The following is a 17,129-nucleotide window of genomic DNA, read 5'->3' as shown; positions in this document are numbered from 1 at the left end:
CTGAAGTGTAGGCCACATGTACTTAGTTGCCTCACTGGAAGAGGTTTAGTACAGTGGTTCTCAACCAGGGGTCTGGAGCCCCCTGTGGGGGCCACGAGCAGATATCAGAGAGTCCACCAAGCAGGGCCAGCATTAGATTTGCCGGGTCCCAGGGCAGAAAGCCAAAGCCCCACCTCTTGTCTGAAGCCTGGGGCCCCAAGCCCCGCCCAGGGCTGAAACCAAAGCCTATGTGTGATGGGGTGCCTGCCCCGCACTGGGCTCTAAGGGGTTAATAAAGCCTTAGGGAGGCTGCACAGGAGGCAGCCAATCAGAGAAGGGCTGAAGGGAGCAGCCAATCAGGGCCAAGCAGGCCCATATAAAAAGAGAGCTACAAAGTACTGGAGGACATTTCTTTACTGGGAGCTCATAGAGGAAGGACTGTCTCTGGAAGACTGAAAGAATGGCTAGCACCCTGGACAGAGCAGTACTGCTAGCAGAGATTGGGGGAGTGAGAGACAATTTCTGGATGGCTGCTGGAGTTTGCAGACTGAGGTAAGGGAAGTGGCTGAACAGTGGACTGCAGATCCCCCTGGAAGGGGGAAGCACAGCAAGAGAGCTGTCACAGAAGAGGATACTGTTGCCTTTAGAGAGTCATGGGTCCTAGAGTAGGAGTGATGGTGGTGAGGCACCACCAGAGGACAGTGTGCTGGTGAACAGAGCTAATCCCCAGGACAGCCAGCAGGAGGCACCACAGTGGTGAGTGAACCCCATTACACTAAGTAACTTAGATTTGTGGGGACTGTGTAATGTGTGGTCCCAGGTAAATGCCCTACTTGCAACCCTCTAATGCTTGCCCTGACTCTTTTATATACAGGAAAAGCTGCTGTGGCATAGGTGGGCTGTAGCATTTTTACAGCATGTTGGGGGGGGGGGAGGGAAGCTCACTCAGAAAAAGTTTGAGAACCCCTAGCCTAGTAGACAGGGGATTGGAGGAGAAGTCCAGGAGACCTAAATTCTACTCCCAGCTCTGCCACTCACCTGCTGTGTGAGAGTGGCCCAAGTCACTCCTCCTGTCTGTACCTCTATTTCCCCTCCACTCTTTTTATATTTGAAGTATAAGCTAGTCAAGGGAGAGACCATCTCTTCCAGTATGAACTAACTACTTAGCAAGTGGGGCCCCAATTTTAGTAAGGTCACTAGATGCAACTCTGAGGGGGTGGGGAACAATAACCAAGTCAGGGTTAATTTTAGCACTCCAGTTTGAATTTTGGCTATAGGTTTGGTCTTTTCACTGTTTGCCCCCTCTACTTGCCCTGGTCAGTTTCACTTTCCATTTCACTTGTAGTAGCATGTAGAGTAGGGGCAGTGCATGTGTAGCTACACACCACGGTGAAATCAGGCTGCATCCACACTTGTCACTATGGTGTGTAGCTACATCAGGCAGGGAAAGGCTCTGGTTCTGGCTCCAGTTCACCACTGCCAGAGCCTTTGACCGCTGCAGGAGCCTGCCTTTGTGGTGGGGAAAGACTCTGGCAACTGGAAGGCAGCAGGGTGCTACACTCCTAAAAGTAACAGTGTAGATGTGGGAGGCATTGCATGGATGCATCGAGATCCATGTAGAATATATAGAAACAAACTCAAGCCCTATATAGGTCCTTGATCTTCACCATTATACACTTCCTATTCCTATAGCGGTAACAAATATTGTTAATGGTGTCACACAGTAAGGGATGACCATCTGATGTTTTAACGGTATCAGCAACAATCTCTGTCCCTCAACCTACACTATATTTCATATATTCTCTGAATAAAACAAGGAAGTCATACACAGCATAGCTTTCAAGTCCTTCAAAAGTGTAATGTAATTTCTTTTTATGGAGAGATAATGCTAGATTTTCTAGCATTGACAACCTATTTGAACACTATAGGTGCAATTCTTGATACCTGCTAATTGATTGAAATTCAGATTTGCAAAGCATGGACTTTCCAAGCACTCAAACCACATTTGTGTGGTTATTGCTCACAAAACAAGTTGCAGGAGTCTTAATCCTTCCCAGTGACAGAGAATCTGCCATTTTGCATACCAACTGACATTTCAAAGCCATTAACCCATTTGGAGAGAAACAAATGCCTACCAGTTGTTGCCACTCCTGTTTTATTAATGAGATGATTTTAAATAGGCTTTTTATTGTGGTATGTTTGACTGGCAGTTGTTGGGTCCTGCTGAGTTTAGGTAGTCTTTTTCTTTGGGACTAGTCCCGCACCCATTGAAGTCAATGGTAAAACTCCCACTGATTAACAGTTCAGGATCAGGGCCTTTGTTAGTAATGTAGCTTTACTGGGTACTGAGAGAGACCCAGCACGTATTTGGGTGCTTGAACATCAGGATCATTTAGCAACATATCGCGACTGGAAAGACGTCTCCTGCAGGCAGGTTACTCATTTTCTACTATAGGCATTGCCACACCTTCCGTCAGGTGTCTGATATGGGCCGCCCTAGGAGAAGATGCTAGATGGTTCACTGGTTTGATTTGCTGTATTTCCTGTCTTCATACCAGCATAGGTTATCAAATGTTCAACAGATTGTAAAATACAGCCCACAAAACAGTATGCAGGGTGAGTAGTCATTAGTCTCCAACTGGGACCTTCTAACTGAACCCCCAGTAACCTCCTTTCAGAAAGGATACGGCAGTGAGCTGCTTAAAATGCACACCAGATACATTGTGACACAGGCCCAATAGTGACTGATTTACATAAAACAGATACCTGGCATACAGCATCTAACTAGTTCATGTTCTGTGTTTAGGAGTATTCAGCTAACCTTTCCAAAGGTTGGGGAAATATTTCCCAGATGACTGGAAGGTGTTGTCTTTTCCTTCCCTCCTCCAGTCCACACCTCCTGGATCATCTTGGGCTTTTTCTACAGCATCCATTTCCATGGTAATACAAGAACTCCACATCCCCAGAATGGGTCTTGTGGTGGTTCTTTTCAACAGACTTGTTTTTCTCCCTTCAATAGCTTAGACATGCCAATTGTTATCAAATACTTCCAAACATCAAGAGCTAGCTAACTGATTCTGGCCCTTCCTAACTACAGGGGTAGTTAAACTCGAATAGGCTTCCAAGGGAGGCTGTGCAATCGCCATCAATGGAGGTTTTTAAGTATAGGTTACACACACATCCGCCTGGGATGGTCTCGGTTTTCTTGGCCCTGGGTGCAAGGGGCTACACTTGATCTCCTCTGGAGACGCCTTTTCCAGCCCTACATGTCTGATTCTAATACCTCCTTGTAATAAACCTACCTCCTTTTGTAATCTTGCTCGGGACACCACGATTGGCTCCATCACGGCAAGCCTGCGATGCAGTGATAAAGGGGACACTTGACTAATCGAGCCCTTCCTTCGGGGGGCTGCCTGCTCTGCTCGCACCTTCTTAAGCGGCAGAAAGGTGCCAATTCTCCCCCCCCCCGGTAACACCTCTGAAAATGGCACGCATGACACCTGCGCCGCGACCGTGCATTTGCTTAGCAGAGCACGGGGCCCCGCAGGGCACGAGCTCCGCACCGGCCCGGCCCCCGCCTCGCTCGCGGGGCGGAGCCGGCGCCCACCTATTGCGGGAGCGCGGCAGCCGCGCGCCGCCTGCGTCACGCAACGCGCGAGCCGGGCCGGGCTCTGACGCCTCCTCAGGCTACCTCGAAGCCCCGCCTCCCTGCCGCGCTGGGCGGGGGTGGGGGGAAGCCGAGGTGGCCACGCCCCCATCTCCGCGCTACAGCCGCTCGCGGCGGACTCGGGCCGTCAGCGGGGAGGGGCTCGGCTGGGGCAGGTAGGAGACGGGGGAGGGGGTGCACGCTGGGAGAGACTGGGGGGTGCAGGAGGGTAAAGGGGGAGGGAGCAGAAGGAGATGGGGGGGGGGAATGCAGGGGCACACTGGGGGGAGGGGTGCAGGAGGGTAAAGGGGGAGGGAGCAGAAGGAGATGGGGGGGGGAATGCAGGGCACACTGGGGGGAGGGGTGCAGGAGGGTAAAGGGGGAGGGAGCAGAAGGAGATGGGGGGGGGAATGCAGGGGCACACTGGGGGGAGGGGTGCAGGAGGGTAAAGGGGGAGGGAGCAGAAGGAGATGGGGGGGGGATGCAGGGGCACACTGGGGGGAGGGGTGCAGGAGGGTAAAGGGGGAGGGAGCAGAAGGAGATGGGGGGGGGAATGCAGGGGCACACTGGGGGGAGGGGTGCAGGAGGGTAAAGGGGGAGGGAGCAGAAGGAGATGGGGGGGGGAATGCAGGGGCACACTGGGGGGAGGGGTGCAGGAGGGTAAAGGGGGAGGGAGCAGAAGGAGATGGGGGGGGGGAGGGAATGCAGGGGCACACTGGGGGGAGGGGTGCAGGAGGGTAAAGGGGGAGGGAGCAGAGGAGATGGGGGGGAATGCAGGGGCACACTGGGGGGAGGGGTGCAGGAGGGTAAAGGGGGAGGGAGCAGAGGAGATGGGGGGGGGAATGCAGGGGCACACTGGGGGGAGGGGTGCAGGGGGAGACTAGGGGGTGCAAGGAGGAGTTTTTAGCAAAGGAGAGTGAGAGGGAGGGAGAGAAGGAGATGGGGGGGGGGGGGGGAGGTGCATGCCGGGGGAGACTGGGGGTGCAATGAGGAGACTAGGGAGGAGTTTTTAGCCAAGGAGAGGGGGGGGTGCAGGAGGGTGAAGGGGGAGGGAGCAGAAGGAGATGGGGGGGGGGGGAGATGCAGGGGCACACTGGGGGGAGGGGGTGCAGGGGGAGACTAGGGAGGAGTTTTTAGCAAAGGAGAGTGAGGGGGTGAAGGGGGAGGCAGCAGAAGGAGATGGGGGGGGGGGGGGGATGATGACTAGGGGGTGCAGGGTGGTGGGGTAGGCACTAACCCCCACATTTCCAGTTCAGAGACCATCCCAGCAGGGTGGGAGGTTCAGTTCTGGCTGTGGGAGTATCACCCCACTGCATGCATATCTGTGACAGATGGGGGCAAACTGTCTTTTCCTTTTCCCTTTTCAGGGATCTATTCTCACTGATCTTTGCATGATCTCTGACTGGAGCAGTTTTACCTTCCCTTTTTTCCCCTTCTCAAATTGCACAGGAGGAGACCTTTGTAAATGTCTTCTATTTTAAAGAGCCCAGCAGGAGTCTTGTCACAAGAGGGACCTTCTTTTTTGTCTCCGTCACTGCTTCTTCTAATCTGGCTTGGGTCACTCTTGAGAGAAATCAGTTGCCATCCATGAGACTGAATGCCTTACTCACATTGGTGAAAGTTGTTCACATCTGTAGTGCCTTTGTATTTTAACAGGTCACCCCTTAAGAGTAAAGGGATCATGATCTGGCCCCCGCTGCTTGCTTTTGATCTGAGCTGTGAAATAACTTGGTGGTCTCAGTGCATATTTCTTATTTAGCACTTTTCATCAGTAGATTAAAAAAATGCAGCTGTCCAGTAGAGAAGTCTTTATTAAAAGAGATGGTCAAAAATTGGTGGAAATCTTTTGTTAAAAACAAATTTTGAAAATTCAGAAATTTAGGGTCTACTTATAACAAATGGCCACCTCAGCAGAGAAGCCAGGGACTTCATGGGCCATGCTCACAGACCTTGCTTCTTGCTTTAGATGTGGCCACTTCAGGTCATGTTTAAAACTCTCATGGTGAGACACAAGTCTTAAGTTTTGGTAAGAGGAAAGCTTGTGGCATATTTGGGGCTGGAATTTCAAACAAACTTATGGGTGATAACCTCCCTTGAAATGAATTTATCAGGGGAGTATTGACCAGGGTTTGGGGGACTAGTACAAGTTGCAGTCTTGCATGAAAAATTGTTTAAACTGCTTTACTAATTGCCACTTGAAAAAAAGTGTGGTCTTGTGTGGCAGTGGTTTTCAAGCAGGGGTATATGTACCCCTGGGGTTATGCAGAGGTCTTCCAGGGGGTACATCAACTTGACCAGATACTTGCCTTCATCTTACAACAGGCTACATAAAAAGCACTAGCCAAGACAGTACAAACTAAAATTTCATACAGACAAAAGGATAAAATAAGCCCTCTTTCAGTGACAGTGTGCTGTGATGCTTTTTTTGTATTTTTTCTCATTTTATAAGTAAGCAGTTTGAATGATGTGAAACTTTGAGTATGAGAGAAATCAGACTCCTGAAACAGGTACAGCAGTCTGGAAAGGTAGAGAACTACTGTTGTATAGCAGCTCTCTAACTGGAGAGGAGGACTACAGGTAAAATGTTCAAAAGTGCCTAGGGCACAGATCCTCAAAGATATTTAGGCTCCTAATTTCCACTGAAATCAACCAGAGTTAGGTGCCTAAATACCTTTGAGGATCTGGGTCTTGGTGTTTATGTGCCACTGAAAGTCTGTGAGACTCAGACTCCTAAGCCAGTTACTGCTTTTCAAAATTTTACCACTTCACTACTTGTGGAAAAAATTGGAAGTCCTAACTAGGACAAACCTAGGGCTTTAGTTCTCACTGAGGCATGTAGGTGGGGGAAGCTACATAGCTGTTAACCAGCTATACCTGTTTAGTGAAGATAAATAGAACTTCTCACTGGTTTTTCAAAAGTATGGAATAGGCTCTTATATATAAGATGTATACTTGAAACAACATACCATTCATAGTCCGACATACTACTACTTACAACAGTCAAGTGAAATTGTTTATCCAAGTACATGAGATTAAATATCCATATGTATCATGGATTTAGAACACAGAATTGTGGTGGTTTATGCCATTGACATGTAACTGTTTCCATTGGAGGCAGAGCATTAATGCACTTGTTATGTTCCATAGGTATAACAATGGATCTAGTCCTGAACTATGTAGATTACAACTTTTTTACACCATATGTGTATCCAACCACATGGCCTGAGGATGAGCCCTTTCGACAGATCACCAGTCTCCTCATTGTAACAAATCTTGGTGCACTTGTGCTTTATTTGCTGTTTGGAACTTTGAGCTACTACTTGGTTTTTGATCACTCTCTGAAGCAACACCCCCAGTTTCTAGAGGTGAGCAGAACTTCAGCCTTTTCCTAGTATAACAGCTTTACCTCTCAAGAATTCATATTCTGTGCTGAGTTAAGGTTAAATATGCATTCATAACACCTCAAATATTTGTCAACTATTAAGAGGATCCACATGGACTCTGACTCTTGTTTGGGGGAGGAAGACTTGAGGCAGAAACTGCTTCTGTGATTGGTTTTAAATTAAGATGGTTAAGTGCCATTTTTCTTCAGAATATTAGTTTCAAAGCTGTATTAAGTCAATGCTCAGTTGTAAACTTTTGAAAGAAAGTTTGTTTCAGAGTTATAACTTCCATTTCCCTGAGGTCTTCGTAACTCTAAGATTCTACTGTAATTAACCCTCTCAATACCCCCGAGAGAGGTAGGTGTCAGCATTTGAAAGCTGGGGAAACTGAGGCAGAGTTTAAGTGGCCCAAGACTAAATAGTAAGCCAGTGAATAAACCAGAATTGGAACTTGGGACTGGCAGCTTCTTAACGTTGTACTCATTTCCTCCATTGCCTGCTGCCTATCAGATAAATCAAATACAGGTAAAGCACCCTCCAATCTCAAGGCTACATTGCATTATGCAAACATGAAACTTCACCTTAAGAACAAAAGCGATGGTGGGTGGAAAGGACTCCTAATTATAAATTAACTTCATTCTGCCTCCACACAAGGGGATGGACTAGTTGACCTTGTGAGGCCCTTCCAGCCCAGCATTTCTGAGGCCAACAGTTGTTCTTCCAAAAATACAACGGCAGGGAGGTTTTGCATATTTAAAGGTAGAGAGACAAAGTGCCACTTCCTTGACGAACAACCTTATGACAGCAAAGACCACTATTGGCAGGACTGTACTGGCAGTGGATAATGAATTGCTCTCATGACAGAACATGGCAGAGGAAATTTGATTCATGAGGATTATTACGAGGGTGGTGCTTTAGGTCTTTTCTACAAAATGAGTGTATTGTGAGGGGGTTTAATTGGCCCACTGATCTGGGGCAGAAGCAGGCATGAAGTTGGCAGTGCCTCTGCTCTTCCTGTTCTGCAGAAAAGTCACTCAAATTCTCTTGGAAAATTTAAAACCTGTCTGCTTTTCTATTTAGAATCAGGTGCAGCTCGAGATAAAATATGCTCTGCAGTCACTGCCCTGGATCAGCATCCCCACAGTTGCACTCTTCTTTGCAGAGGTCAGAGGTTACAGCAGGCTTTATGACAACATTGAAGACTCTCCATATGGTATGGAAATTCATTACTTAAACTGAGCTCCTTGGGTCCGGAGCTGTCTTTTTTCCAATGTACAGAGCCTAGCACAATGGGGTACTAGGCCCTACAATACTAATACTTAGCATCCTAGCTACATTTCAATTGTTAATGCATTTCATTCTTCCCTCTTAGCTTCACTCTAATCCCTACTAGCCCCTTAGCTTGGAATACAATCTCCCACTAACTTTCTCACCTCTCTTGCTCTGTAAAACCTACTTCCTCCTCACCTCTTTTGCCTTAAGTGTGTCCAGCCCTATTTATTCTCTCTCCTTTTAGTGAGAGAACATGCCTTTGTGCTGAAAATGCTATGTAAATTGATAGGTTGCCTAAATGGTTTATTAAAATGTATCTAGCTGTATTACACCCGGCTGCTTCCAAAGCTGAGCTGAACTGTATATTACTTCAACAAAAGAACACAATGGCATGCGTTCTGTCAGAACTCCGATGCTTTAAAATTCTCCAAAAAAGTTTCCTCTTGGCAAGGGACTTAAACAAAAGGACTTTGATCCTGACAATTACTGTGTAACTCCTTTGACTTCAGTGCAGTTACTCCTGATTGACACCACCATAAATGAGAGGGCCTTAGTGTCTACACCCTCTTCAAACCTCACCTGAAGAGAAGCTTGTCTTTATCTTTTTCACGTGTAGACACAAGATAGTCTGGCACAAATGGTGGTGGCGTTGTGTGTGCTAGGTATGTTTCTTATTCCTCCCACTTGTGCATCCAAGAGCTAAAACTGAAGAATCAGTCCCTATTTTTAGTGAAGCTGACAGCATTAATGGTTTGCCATCAAAGAGGCAACTCAGTTCTCTCTAGTGGCTCATGCTATCTATCTTTAAATAGATTCATTTACAAAAACCCTGCCTGAAATTAAATCTTTGTTTAGGTTTGTTCTTTGAGTGCTGTACAAGTCTAAGGGCATAATCAAGAGTTACCTCCCATACACACCTAAAAAGTGGGATTCCAGTTAGAGAGAACATTTGGGTGGATGCTGCTCCTCATGCCTTTCTGCACAATTGGAAGCTTTCAGGGCAGCCTGCAACTTACATTTTTGTCTGAGCTCTTTTTTTTTTTTTTTTTTACAAAACCCTTTTCATGCATTCCATTCCCTCCACTAGAAATGGTTTCAGTTAAACAAATAAATAAACATTCCCCTGCAGAACTGCAACCCAAACACTGCAGCACTGGGAATCCACCATTTGTTACAGCAGGGCTTAGGAGCCCAATCTGAGACCAGGACCCCACCGTGCTAGGTGGCATACAAATGTGTAACAAACAGATGGCCCCTGTCCCCAAATGATTATAACCTAAGTAAGAGTCAGGACAGGGGCCCAACAGAGATGGGGCAGGGGGAGAGGCACAGAAAACAATGAGAGTTTACTGTTTCGTTGGCCAGGTTTACATTTTGTACTGGTAATAAGCAACAAAGTAAATAGTTGTGGTTTTCAGTTTGAAGGTGTTAGTGGTAATAAGGGCGTTTGTTTGTTTGTTTTAAATCAAGTCTCTGTAAACTAGGAGACTCAACCTAACTTCAGTATCTCTGTTGGCTGCATTTATCCAGTCTGTGCACTGGTTCCAAAGTGGAAACAACAGTCTTGTGTTGCGTCCTGTCTTCACCTGTGTTTTGGAAAAACTGCATATGTTTCTATCTGTTTATATACGCTGGTGTGTGGAAGTGTAACTTTAAAGGACACTGTCAAGTAGCTAATGTGTTTTTAGGAGGACGGTGTTAAGATCAGATCACATCTCTTTATGGATGAGACCATACTGAAATCTTCTCCATTAGATTCAGTTCAGCATTTTAGCACCTAAAAGCAATCCCAACTTTTCACCAGCAAGAATCGCTACACTAATACAATGCAAATCCTGTTGGGCTGAGCTTGTTCTTTATAACCTAAATGATTTAGCCTCAGGATATAGAAGTAAAATCTTTCATAATTCTATGTGCTCCTTGTACCTTTTCAGACTTATTTCTCACAATCTTGACACTTACCTAATTGTCTAATCTCTTATTTTTCCTAGGATGGTTTGGTGTAATCCTTAGCATGCTCTCTTTCCTCTTCTTCACCGACATGTGCATTTACTGGATTCACAGGTTCCTCCATCATAAACTTGTGTACAAGGTATAAGTAGTGATATAGATATAAAGCTTACTAGATGTCGGAACAACTTTGTATAACCACTCACCCGGGATGTGACCCTCCCTTTTTTAAAAGCAGAGCAGTTGCCCAGAAGGGCTGAGTAAAATATCCTTCATTAGAAAGGACAGACAAGTCTGTCTGGTTTAGTATATTTTAATGGCAGTTTAGCAAGACTGCTTTAAAATGTAATGGAACGCTACTGGGTTTTTTACTATAGATACAAAGATCTCTAAAAGGTAACGCAGAACTTGCAGCCCAGAAGGAGGAGGGCTAAGTGGCTTTAAGCCACCTTTGTGCCTACCTGACCCTGGGCTCCTCTGGGGGTAGGAGCCATGAGGGTGTGTCTAAGGCATGGCAGCTTCCCCAGGCTAGCCTCCTTTGTGGCAATACTGCTCAGAATCTCTTTGATGTACCCTTCCCAGCCCTGTCCCTGTGCTGTCCCTTATGCTGGGTTTTGCAAGGGGAGTCCTTGGAGGGCAGCCTTATGAATGTCTGCCACAGTTCCTGTGCTGGAGGAATCCTCCCTAGCTCTGGCCCTTCACTCAGCTCTGGCCCTCTTTAAGCAGCATAAGGGCTGGGATGGGGCTGAGGTTTTTTCCTCCCCAGTGTATTTTGCTTGTGTACCTTATATGTCAATGTTTATTGACATTGTCACAATGTCTTTTGAAAAATAAAGGCTTTAGGCCTCAATCAAAGAATTGATGCACATGAGTAATCCCATGGGATTAATTGGGGCTACTCACATGCTTAATTCCTTCTAGTCCAATGGTGGTATAATGTAAGTGAGCATTTTAGGTTTCAGCTCCTGGTCTGAGCTCAGGTGTGGGAGCCAGGAACTCTTGTGTTTGAATCCAGTTCAGAGAATTCCCCCTACAGCCTAGGATAAGTCACATCCCCTTTTCTGCCTCAGTTTCCATGTTGGCAAAATGAGATTACTTAACCCACAGGGAACTGGTTAGGATTGCCTGTAAAAGACATTGTGAATACACCCCATTGAAGTAGAAGTGGAATCTTTCCACTGACTGGCTTTCAGATCAGACCCTAAGCATAACATAGGACTAGATTTTTATTTTTATCTAGCATAAGAGAAATGTTTGTTTCTCATGGCCCTGGTGGTGTCACTAGTTAACCTGACCCATTAACACGGTGGAAATCTTCAATTCTGTGGGTGTCAAACTCTAGATGAAAAATGTCCTTTTTCATCTGACCTTGTTCTCTGCAGTACAGGAGTGATTTAAACACCACAAATTGCAGGGTGGCAAATAAGCCATTTGGACCTGCTTCCAGACATTTCCCCTGCCAAAGCAGCAATGTATGTCTACACAGCAGCTGACTCGGCTCCAGCTAGCACACTAAAATGGCAGTGTGGTTGCAGCAGCGCATTTGAGCTGCCCAGTCCCCTGGGTACAGACTCTGGCAGCTAGCCAAAGATCTCACCATGGCCAGTGTTTTTTAGCACACAAGCTTGAGCAGAGCTTGCATGTGTCTGGCTACCACTGTACCCTGTCTTGGTTTACAAGTTGAGAGACCAGGAAGAAATAGAGCTACAGTAAAATGCAGTTATGCAGACATATTGCTAGTCATATGGTAGGCAGTATAGAGCTAGGAGGTGCCAGATTGAAGCCCCAATTTTTTTTGCCTTGTCAAAACATAGGCACTAACTCTGTTCTGTTCTTTAGCGTCTGCACAAGCCCCATCACCGCTGGAAGGTTGCTACGCCATTTGCAAGTCACGCCTTCCACCCTGTGGATGGCTTCCTGCAGAGTATTCCATATCACATCTATCCTTTCCTCTTTCCTTTGCACAAAGTGACCTACTTGGGTCTCTACATTGCTGTCAATGTCTGGACAATCTCTATTCATGATGGCGATTACCGTGTGCCGGATTTCTTGAAACACATTATCAATGGCTCTGCCCATCACACCGATCATCACTTGTATTTTGATTACAACTACGGTCAGTATTTCACACTCTGGGATAAAATTGGGGGCTCCTACAAAAGCCCCTCATCCTTTGAAGGGAAAGGGCCACATGATTATTTGAAAAAGCTAAAGAGCGGAGAATTGGCCAGTATTAAAAATGGCCATCTGGATGAAGAATTGGTGAATAGAGACAGTCCAAAGAATGAATAAATTTCCTCAAGCTATTGTAAAAAGGCCCTGACTTTTACAGTTTTTTTAAAAGGAAAAACCTACTTATAAAGAGCCCTTCCCCTATTATAGCATTCTTGGGATGCAAGCATTTTAGGTGCTTAGTAGGGTGGTTATGGTGGAGCTGTGTAGTTAAGTACCACAATACAGTCCCATAATGGGGGCCATGTATGGTGAGAGTAAAAAGCATAAGACCTATGTAATGTCTAATGTTGATGCAATAATGAAAAGATTTTTCTGCAGCACTTAATGCACATGTCAGAGCATTGAAATTGGGAGTGCATTTTCTAGTATAGGCTCTAATGTATTAAGGCTGCATTTCAATTCTGCCATAACAGCAATAACAGATCTTTTTGCCATACTCAAAAGCTTTCTCCTGGAAGTACGTTATTTCAGATAGTAAGTGATCTCTGCACAGTGATAGCTTACTAGGAATTTTGCTAATTGAGCCAGGATGCTGTAGGTGGCGCTATACAGAAATTTCATTATTGGCTCAGTGTACGTCAAAGGAAAATTGATCGAATAAAGGAAGACGTGTGCGTCAATATAAATTAATGCTTTGCATATGGAATGTGTGACTATACTTTTCTGCATGCACATACCTCCAGCTTAATAAGAGGGAACACACATTTTCCCAATTACTTATCCAGCAACTTTTATATATTAGCTTAGCATTAAAATAGAAACCATCTGAATCAAAACAGAGCTAATATTGTTCTGGCAGAAATTTTGTGATCTTAAAATAGGAGGAAGATAGACCAGCCCTACCATTTTTTAAATAAAATCTTACACTGTTTATATAAACTACATGTCATATTGTTTGAATGGATCTATCAATGCTATTGCATTGTCAACTGGAACATTTTTTTCCACCTGCCCTCATTTATATTGCCTTATACTTGGGCTTAATGAATTTGAAAGCATGAGCTCCCATCTCTAATGGTTAATAGAAGGTCTTTGAACAACATGACAAGAGCATAACTTTTTGCATGTTGTGTATATTTTTAGCACTGATATAATAGCATTTGCTACAAATAAAGTAATTGTATTCTAGATTGTCAATTTTCCCAATCAAATCATGCAGAATGACTGCCCAAAGTAACTGTAGGAACATAGACTGTACTTCCAAGAAGCTTTCAGTATTTTTCAAACAGGGTAATTTCTCCCACTTTAGATTTATAGCATCAGGAATTCTGTCCTTGAGGAAATTCTTCTCAATCTGAGTTTTTTGGTAGTCTTTTGACAAATGTATTTATAATTCCTGTGGAAATCAGCTGGCAGGTTGAAATCCTACAGTAATACTGTACCTTTTGAAGGAAGGAAAACTTTTTAAGTTTGGCCACTGTTTTCAGAAGTGGGGAAATACTTGCAGATGTCTTAACATTCACTTCACATCAGTTTGGGAAAGCTACCAGGTGACTTACTGGCTTTCTATTTGCTGCTTTTTTCTTTTCTCCCTGTTAGCATCTGACTTAAGAGTAATCAATCAAAAATATTTTTATTGTGCAGACATGCACTACACTAAATCTCACAGCTTTGATGTAGAACAGGTGTGCTTCTAAGAATTTTGAAGATGATTCTGTTTTACAGTTTTCTAACAGCCTAGTTAGTTTAAATCTTAGGTTTTTCTTATCAGCTCTAGAAACCAGTTCTTTTAAAAACTGCTTACAAGAGATTAAAGCTTTGCTGGTTCTAATACAGTTTACCTAGCATTACAAAATTTCCTAACATGAGGAGAGAGCTGAAGAGGAATGGTGTGTGTGGTTTTTTTTCCTGCCCCCCTCCTTCAGGAAGCAAGGATCCCCTGGTGTATAGTAGTATCATCTGTTTTTAAATCTTGCATGGCAGTAAGAGTTCCCTTACAATTTATCTGTGGTGAAATAGTTTGAATGGGGAGCAGGGTAGAACCGGCCTTGCAGGCAGAGAAGCTGTGTAGGAAAACACTATGAAACTTGCATGATAAAAAGGACCACTGTAGAAAAGGTTGGCTGCTGAGCCCTAACACTTAGCAGCCTCATCCCCTCTGAAGGTTGTTTGAGAATGGAACAGAGCAACCAATTGGTAGAGGTTTCAGCCCCACCAGGCTCTCTCCCCTTCCCCAGACCCGCTGGAGCAAAATGACCTGCCCTGTGTTGCTAAGGTCTTAAATAGCTCCATTAGCCAGGGGAACTGCATACTGGATTCTGATTTATGCTGCTCTGAAATAGCTGTACCTGTGCCCTGGAGTTCTTGTCCCAACTATTTCAGTGGGTGCTTCTGAAGCCTGGTGCTGGCTCAGCAGGACTCTGGCTGGCCTGTACAGGGGTAGGTTGCGGGCATGCACCAAAGCTGTTGCTCCTGCTCTACTTCTGAGCACTTGGTTCCTGGGAGAATTGGGGAACATATGAGGTTTTGGTTTGTGAAGTTCATTAAATACCTCTCCTGAAGTCCTGTGGGGCCTTATTCTGCTCTTGTGTGCCCAACTCACTGTAAGGTAGGCAGGAGGGGGCTTAAAGCATGTGTGTGGTTTTTTGTTTTGAAAATCTAGGTATGATCATGAAGAGCCTTTTCCCCCCTACAGGGTAAGTTCCATTCAAAAAGCACTTCTAAAATACAAATCAGAAGTGCAAATATTAATACAGACAGAATAGCAAAGTCCCCCAATGGAAACCAAATGCCTGTTATAAGTCTTTAAATGGAGAACAAAATAATGCAGTTAGGGCTTGGTTTTTCAGGGATGCTGAACATCTGCAGTTCCCACTGACTTCAGCTGAAAGTCAGTCCCCTGCTCTGTTCATAAATTAGTTAGAGAAATGCTAATGCATAGAGTGGTTAGATATCAGCAATTAGAACAGTGAACACATAGAAGAAATGGATGATCAAAGTAGGAAAAAGGTAGCCTTCCTTATGAGAAGGCTGTTTGGACAGTGTGAGCTTGTTCACCAAATGCTATGCACTGTTGGCTGTAGTAGCATGACCAATATATTATCCATAAATTAAATATTCCAAATAACTAAATAGTTGAAGAGCACTGGGTGAGGAAGGGAAGCAGGCATGTAAGTTGAGATGGTAAGAGCAGTTTAGAGTGGATTGATGTGTTAACTGCAAAGAAAGGAGAAATCTTTGGCGCACCAGTTCCCAACCTCTTAGCGCAACACTGCCTGGTTTGTTGGACTACAGCTCTGTGACCCCTTCCTTCCAAGGGGTGCCCAAGCTGCACAGGGAGTTGAAGCATGTGTGACTTGACTAAGACGTCTAGAACTCACAAGCCCCATATTCAAGCAGAGATGGGTGAGTGTTGGATACCAGTTGGTGGGAACCTCTGTCTTAGTGTTCTCCGGTTCAGATTTGGCAAGGCAGGATGTGGGTACAGGTTCGTCAGTCGTTTCCAACTTTAGAAACTTCTGCGTACTTCTGCCTGCCAGTCCCTCCCAGTGGCTAGAGTGTGATGCATGCACAGCAGTGTTCCAACAGAATGTCTCTGGTTCATGCTGTAAACAAGTGAAGCGGCTTGCACAGACCTTTACCCTCCTGAAAACGAGCCATGGCACAGAGGCAGGAGAGAGTTCATAGTATGTTTGTGTAAATAACACGTGAAGTTACTGTATGAAGGTTGTGTTAAAAGGAGTTGTTGCAGACCAGTGTGTGTTGGTCTTTAATGCTAATGTTTTCTGAACAAGTAATAAAAGTCTCTGCATTTTAAATGAACTAAATGTGCAATGGTTTTGTTCTTCACTTTACAAGATATCTCTACAGCCAAAGGATGATTTGGAGGAGAAATGGCCTCTGCAACAAATCTTTGAACAGAGTAAGAAGCAAGTGCCTATTCCCACTGGCTGTATTATTTTTGCTTGCAGTCTGACACTGCCACAGAGTGTTTGAACAAGTATAGCCATTCTGCTTGTGTCAGAACAAAGAAAAAGGATGTGGGCTTTCTTTAAGGCCCTTTCCAGGTGCTGAGCGCACCTGTTTGGTACTTGGTCAGCTCAGATGCTGGATGTGGGTGCTCTTTGGTGAAGGACATGGTGAATCTGTAAAGCACCATTGCACGCCTGAGAGAATAAAAGGAATTTTACAGAGGTGGTTTAACTGCTGGGTGGCTGGAGAATTAATAAAATAGGTAAAAGCAAGACCCCACCCCATGGATCAGTGGTGTCACCACAATAAACCCAGAAGGGATTACGGAGTCCTCAGTCCACTTCATCTGCCTACAGACTACAGCATAAGGTGTGTGTGTGTGTGTGTGTGTGTGTGTGTGTATAGAAGATCAGGAATGCCAGCCAGGCTTTCTAGTGCCCTTTTGCAAAGAGGTAAGACATAGTGATTGGAAGAGAGGCCAGACTGATACCTCTAGAGACTGCAGCTCTCTATCCAAACAAGTTTCAGAGTAACAGCCGTGTTAGTCTGTATTCGCAAAAAGAAAAGGAGGTCTTGTGGCACCTTAGACTAACCAATTTATTTGAGCATAAGCTTTCGTGAACTACAGCTCACTTCATCTCACGAAAGCTTATGCTCAAATAAATTGGTTAGTCTCTAAGGTGCCACAAGTACTCCTTTTCTACAAGGAACGGTGTAGGTAATGAGAACTGGCCCTGCCAACTTTCCTCCAG

General features: G+C 45.1%; 1 protein-coding gene across 1 annotated transcript; it reads left to right on the top strand.

Annotated features, from left to right (window-relative positions):
* Positions 1-3,647: 3,647 nt before the first annotated feature.
* SC5D (sterol-C5-desaturase) lies at positions 3,648-16,192 on the top strand. The gene is made up of 5 exons (XM_074936949.1): positions 3,648-3,801; positions 6,773-6,990; positions 8,089-8,221; positions 10,272-10,372; positions 12,070-16,192. The coding sequence occupies exons 2-5, from the start codon at positions 6,781-6,783 to the stop codon at positions 12,520-12,522; spliced, it is 897 nt and encodes a 298-aa protein (XP_074793050.1). The 5' UTR covers positions 3,648-3,801; positions 6,773-6,780; the 3' UTR covers positions 12,523-16,192.
* Positions 16,193-17,129: the final 937 nt, after the last annotated feature.

Source organism: Natator depressus, chromosome 22, assembly GCF_965152275.1.
Source record: "Natator depressus isolate rNatDep1 chromosome 22, rNatDep2.hap1, whole genome shotgun sequence".
Lineage (NCBI taxonomy): Eukaryota > Metazoa > Chordata > Testudines > Cheloniidae > Natator > Natator depressus.
Note: the sequence above shows the minus strand (reverse complement) of the source record. Positions and strands in the feature narration are given on the sequence as shown.

What these genes read in the sequence shown, in the direction of transcription:
- SC5D (XM_074936949.1), top strand. Translation starts at nt 6,781, where the DNA reads ATGGATCTAGTCCTGAACTATGTAGATTACAACTTTTTTACACCATAT. An exon ending in CATTGAAGACTCTCCATATG is followed by an intron (nt 8,222 to 10,271) that starts GTATGGAAATTC and finishes TATTTTTCCTAG; the next exon opens with GATGGTTTGGTGTAATCCTT. An exon ending in ATCATAAACTTGTGTACAAG is followed by an intron (nt 10,373 to 12,069) that starts GTATAAGTAGTG and finishes TCTGTTCTTTAG; the next exon opens with CGTCTGCACAAGCCCCATCA.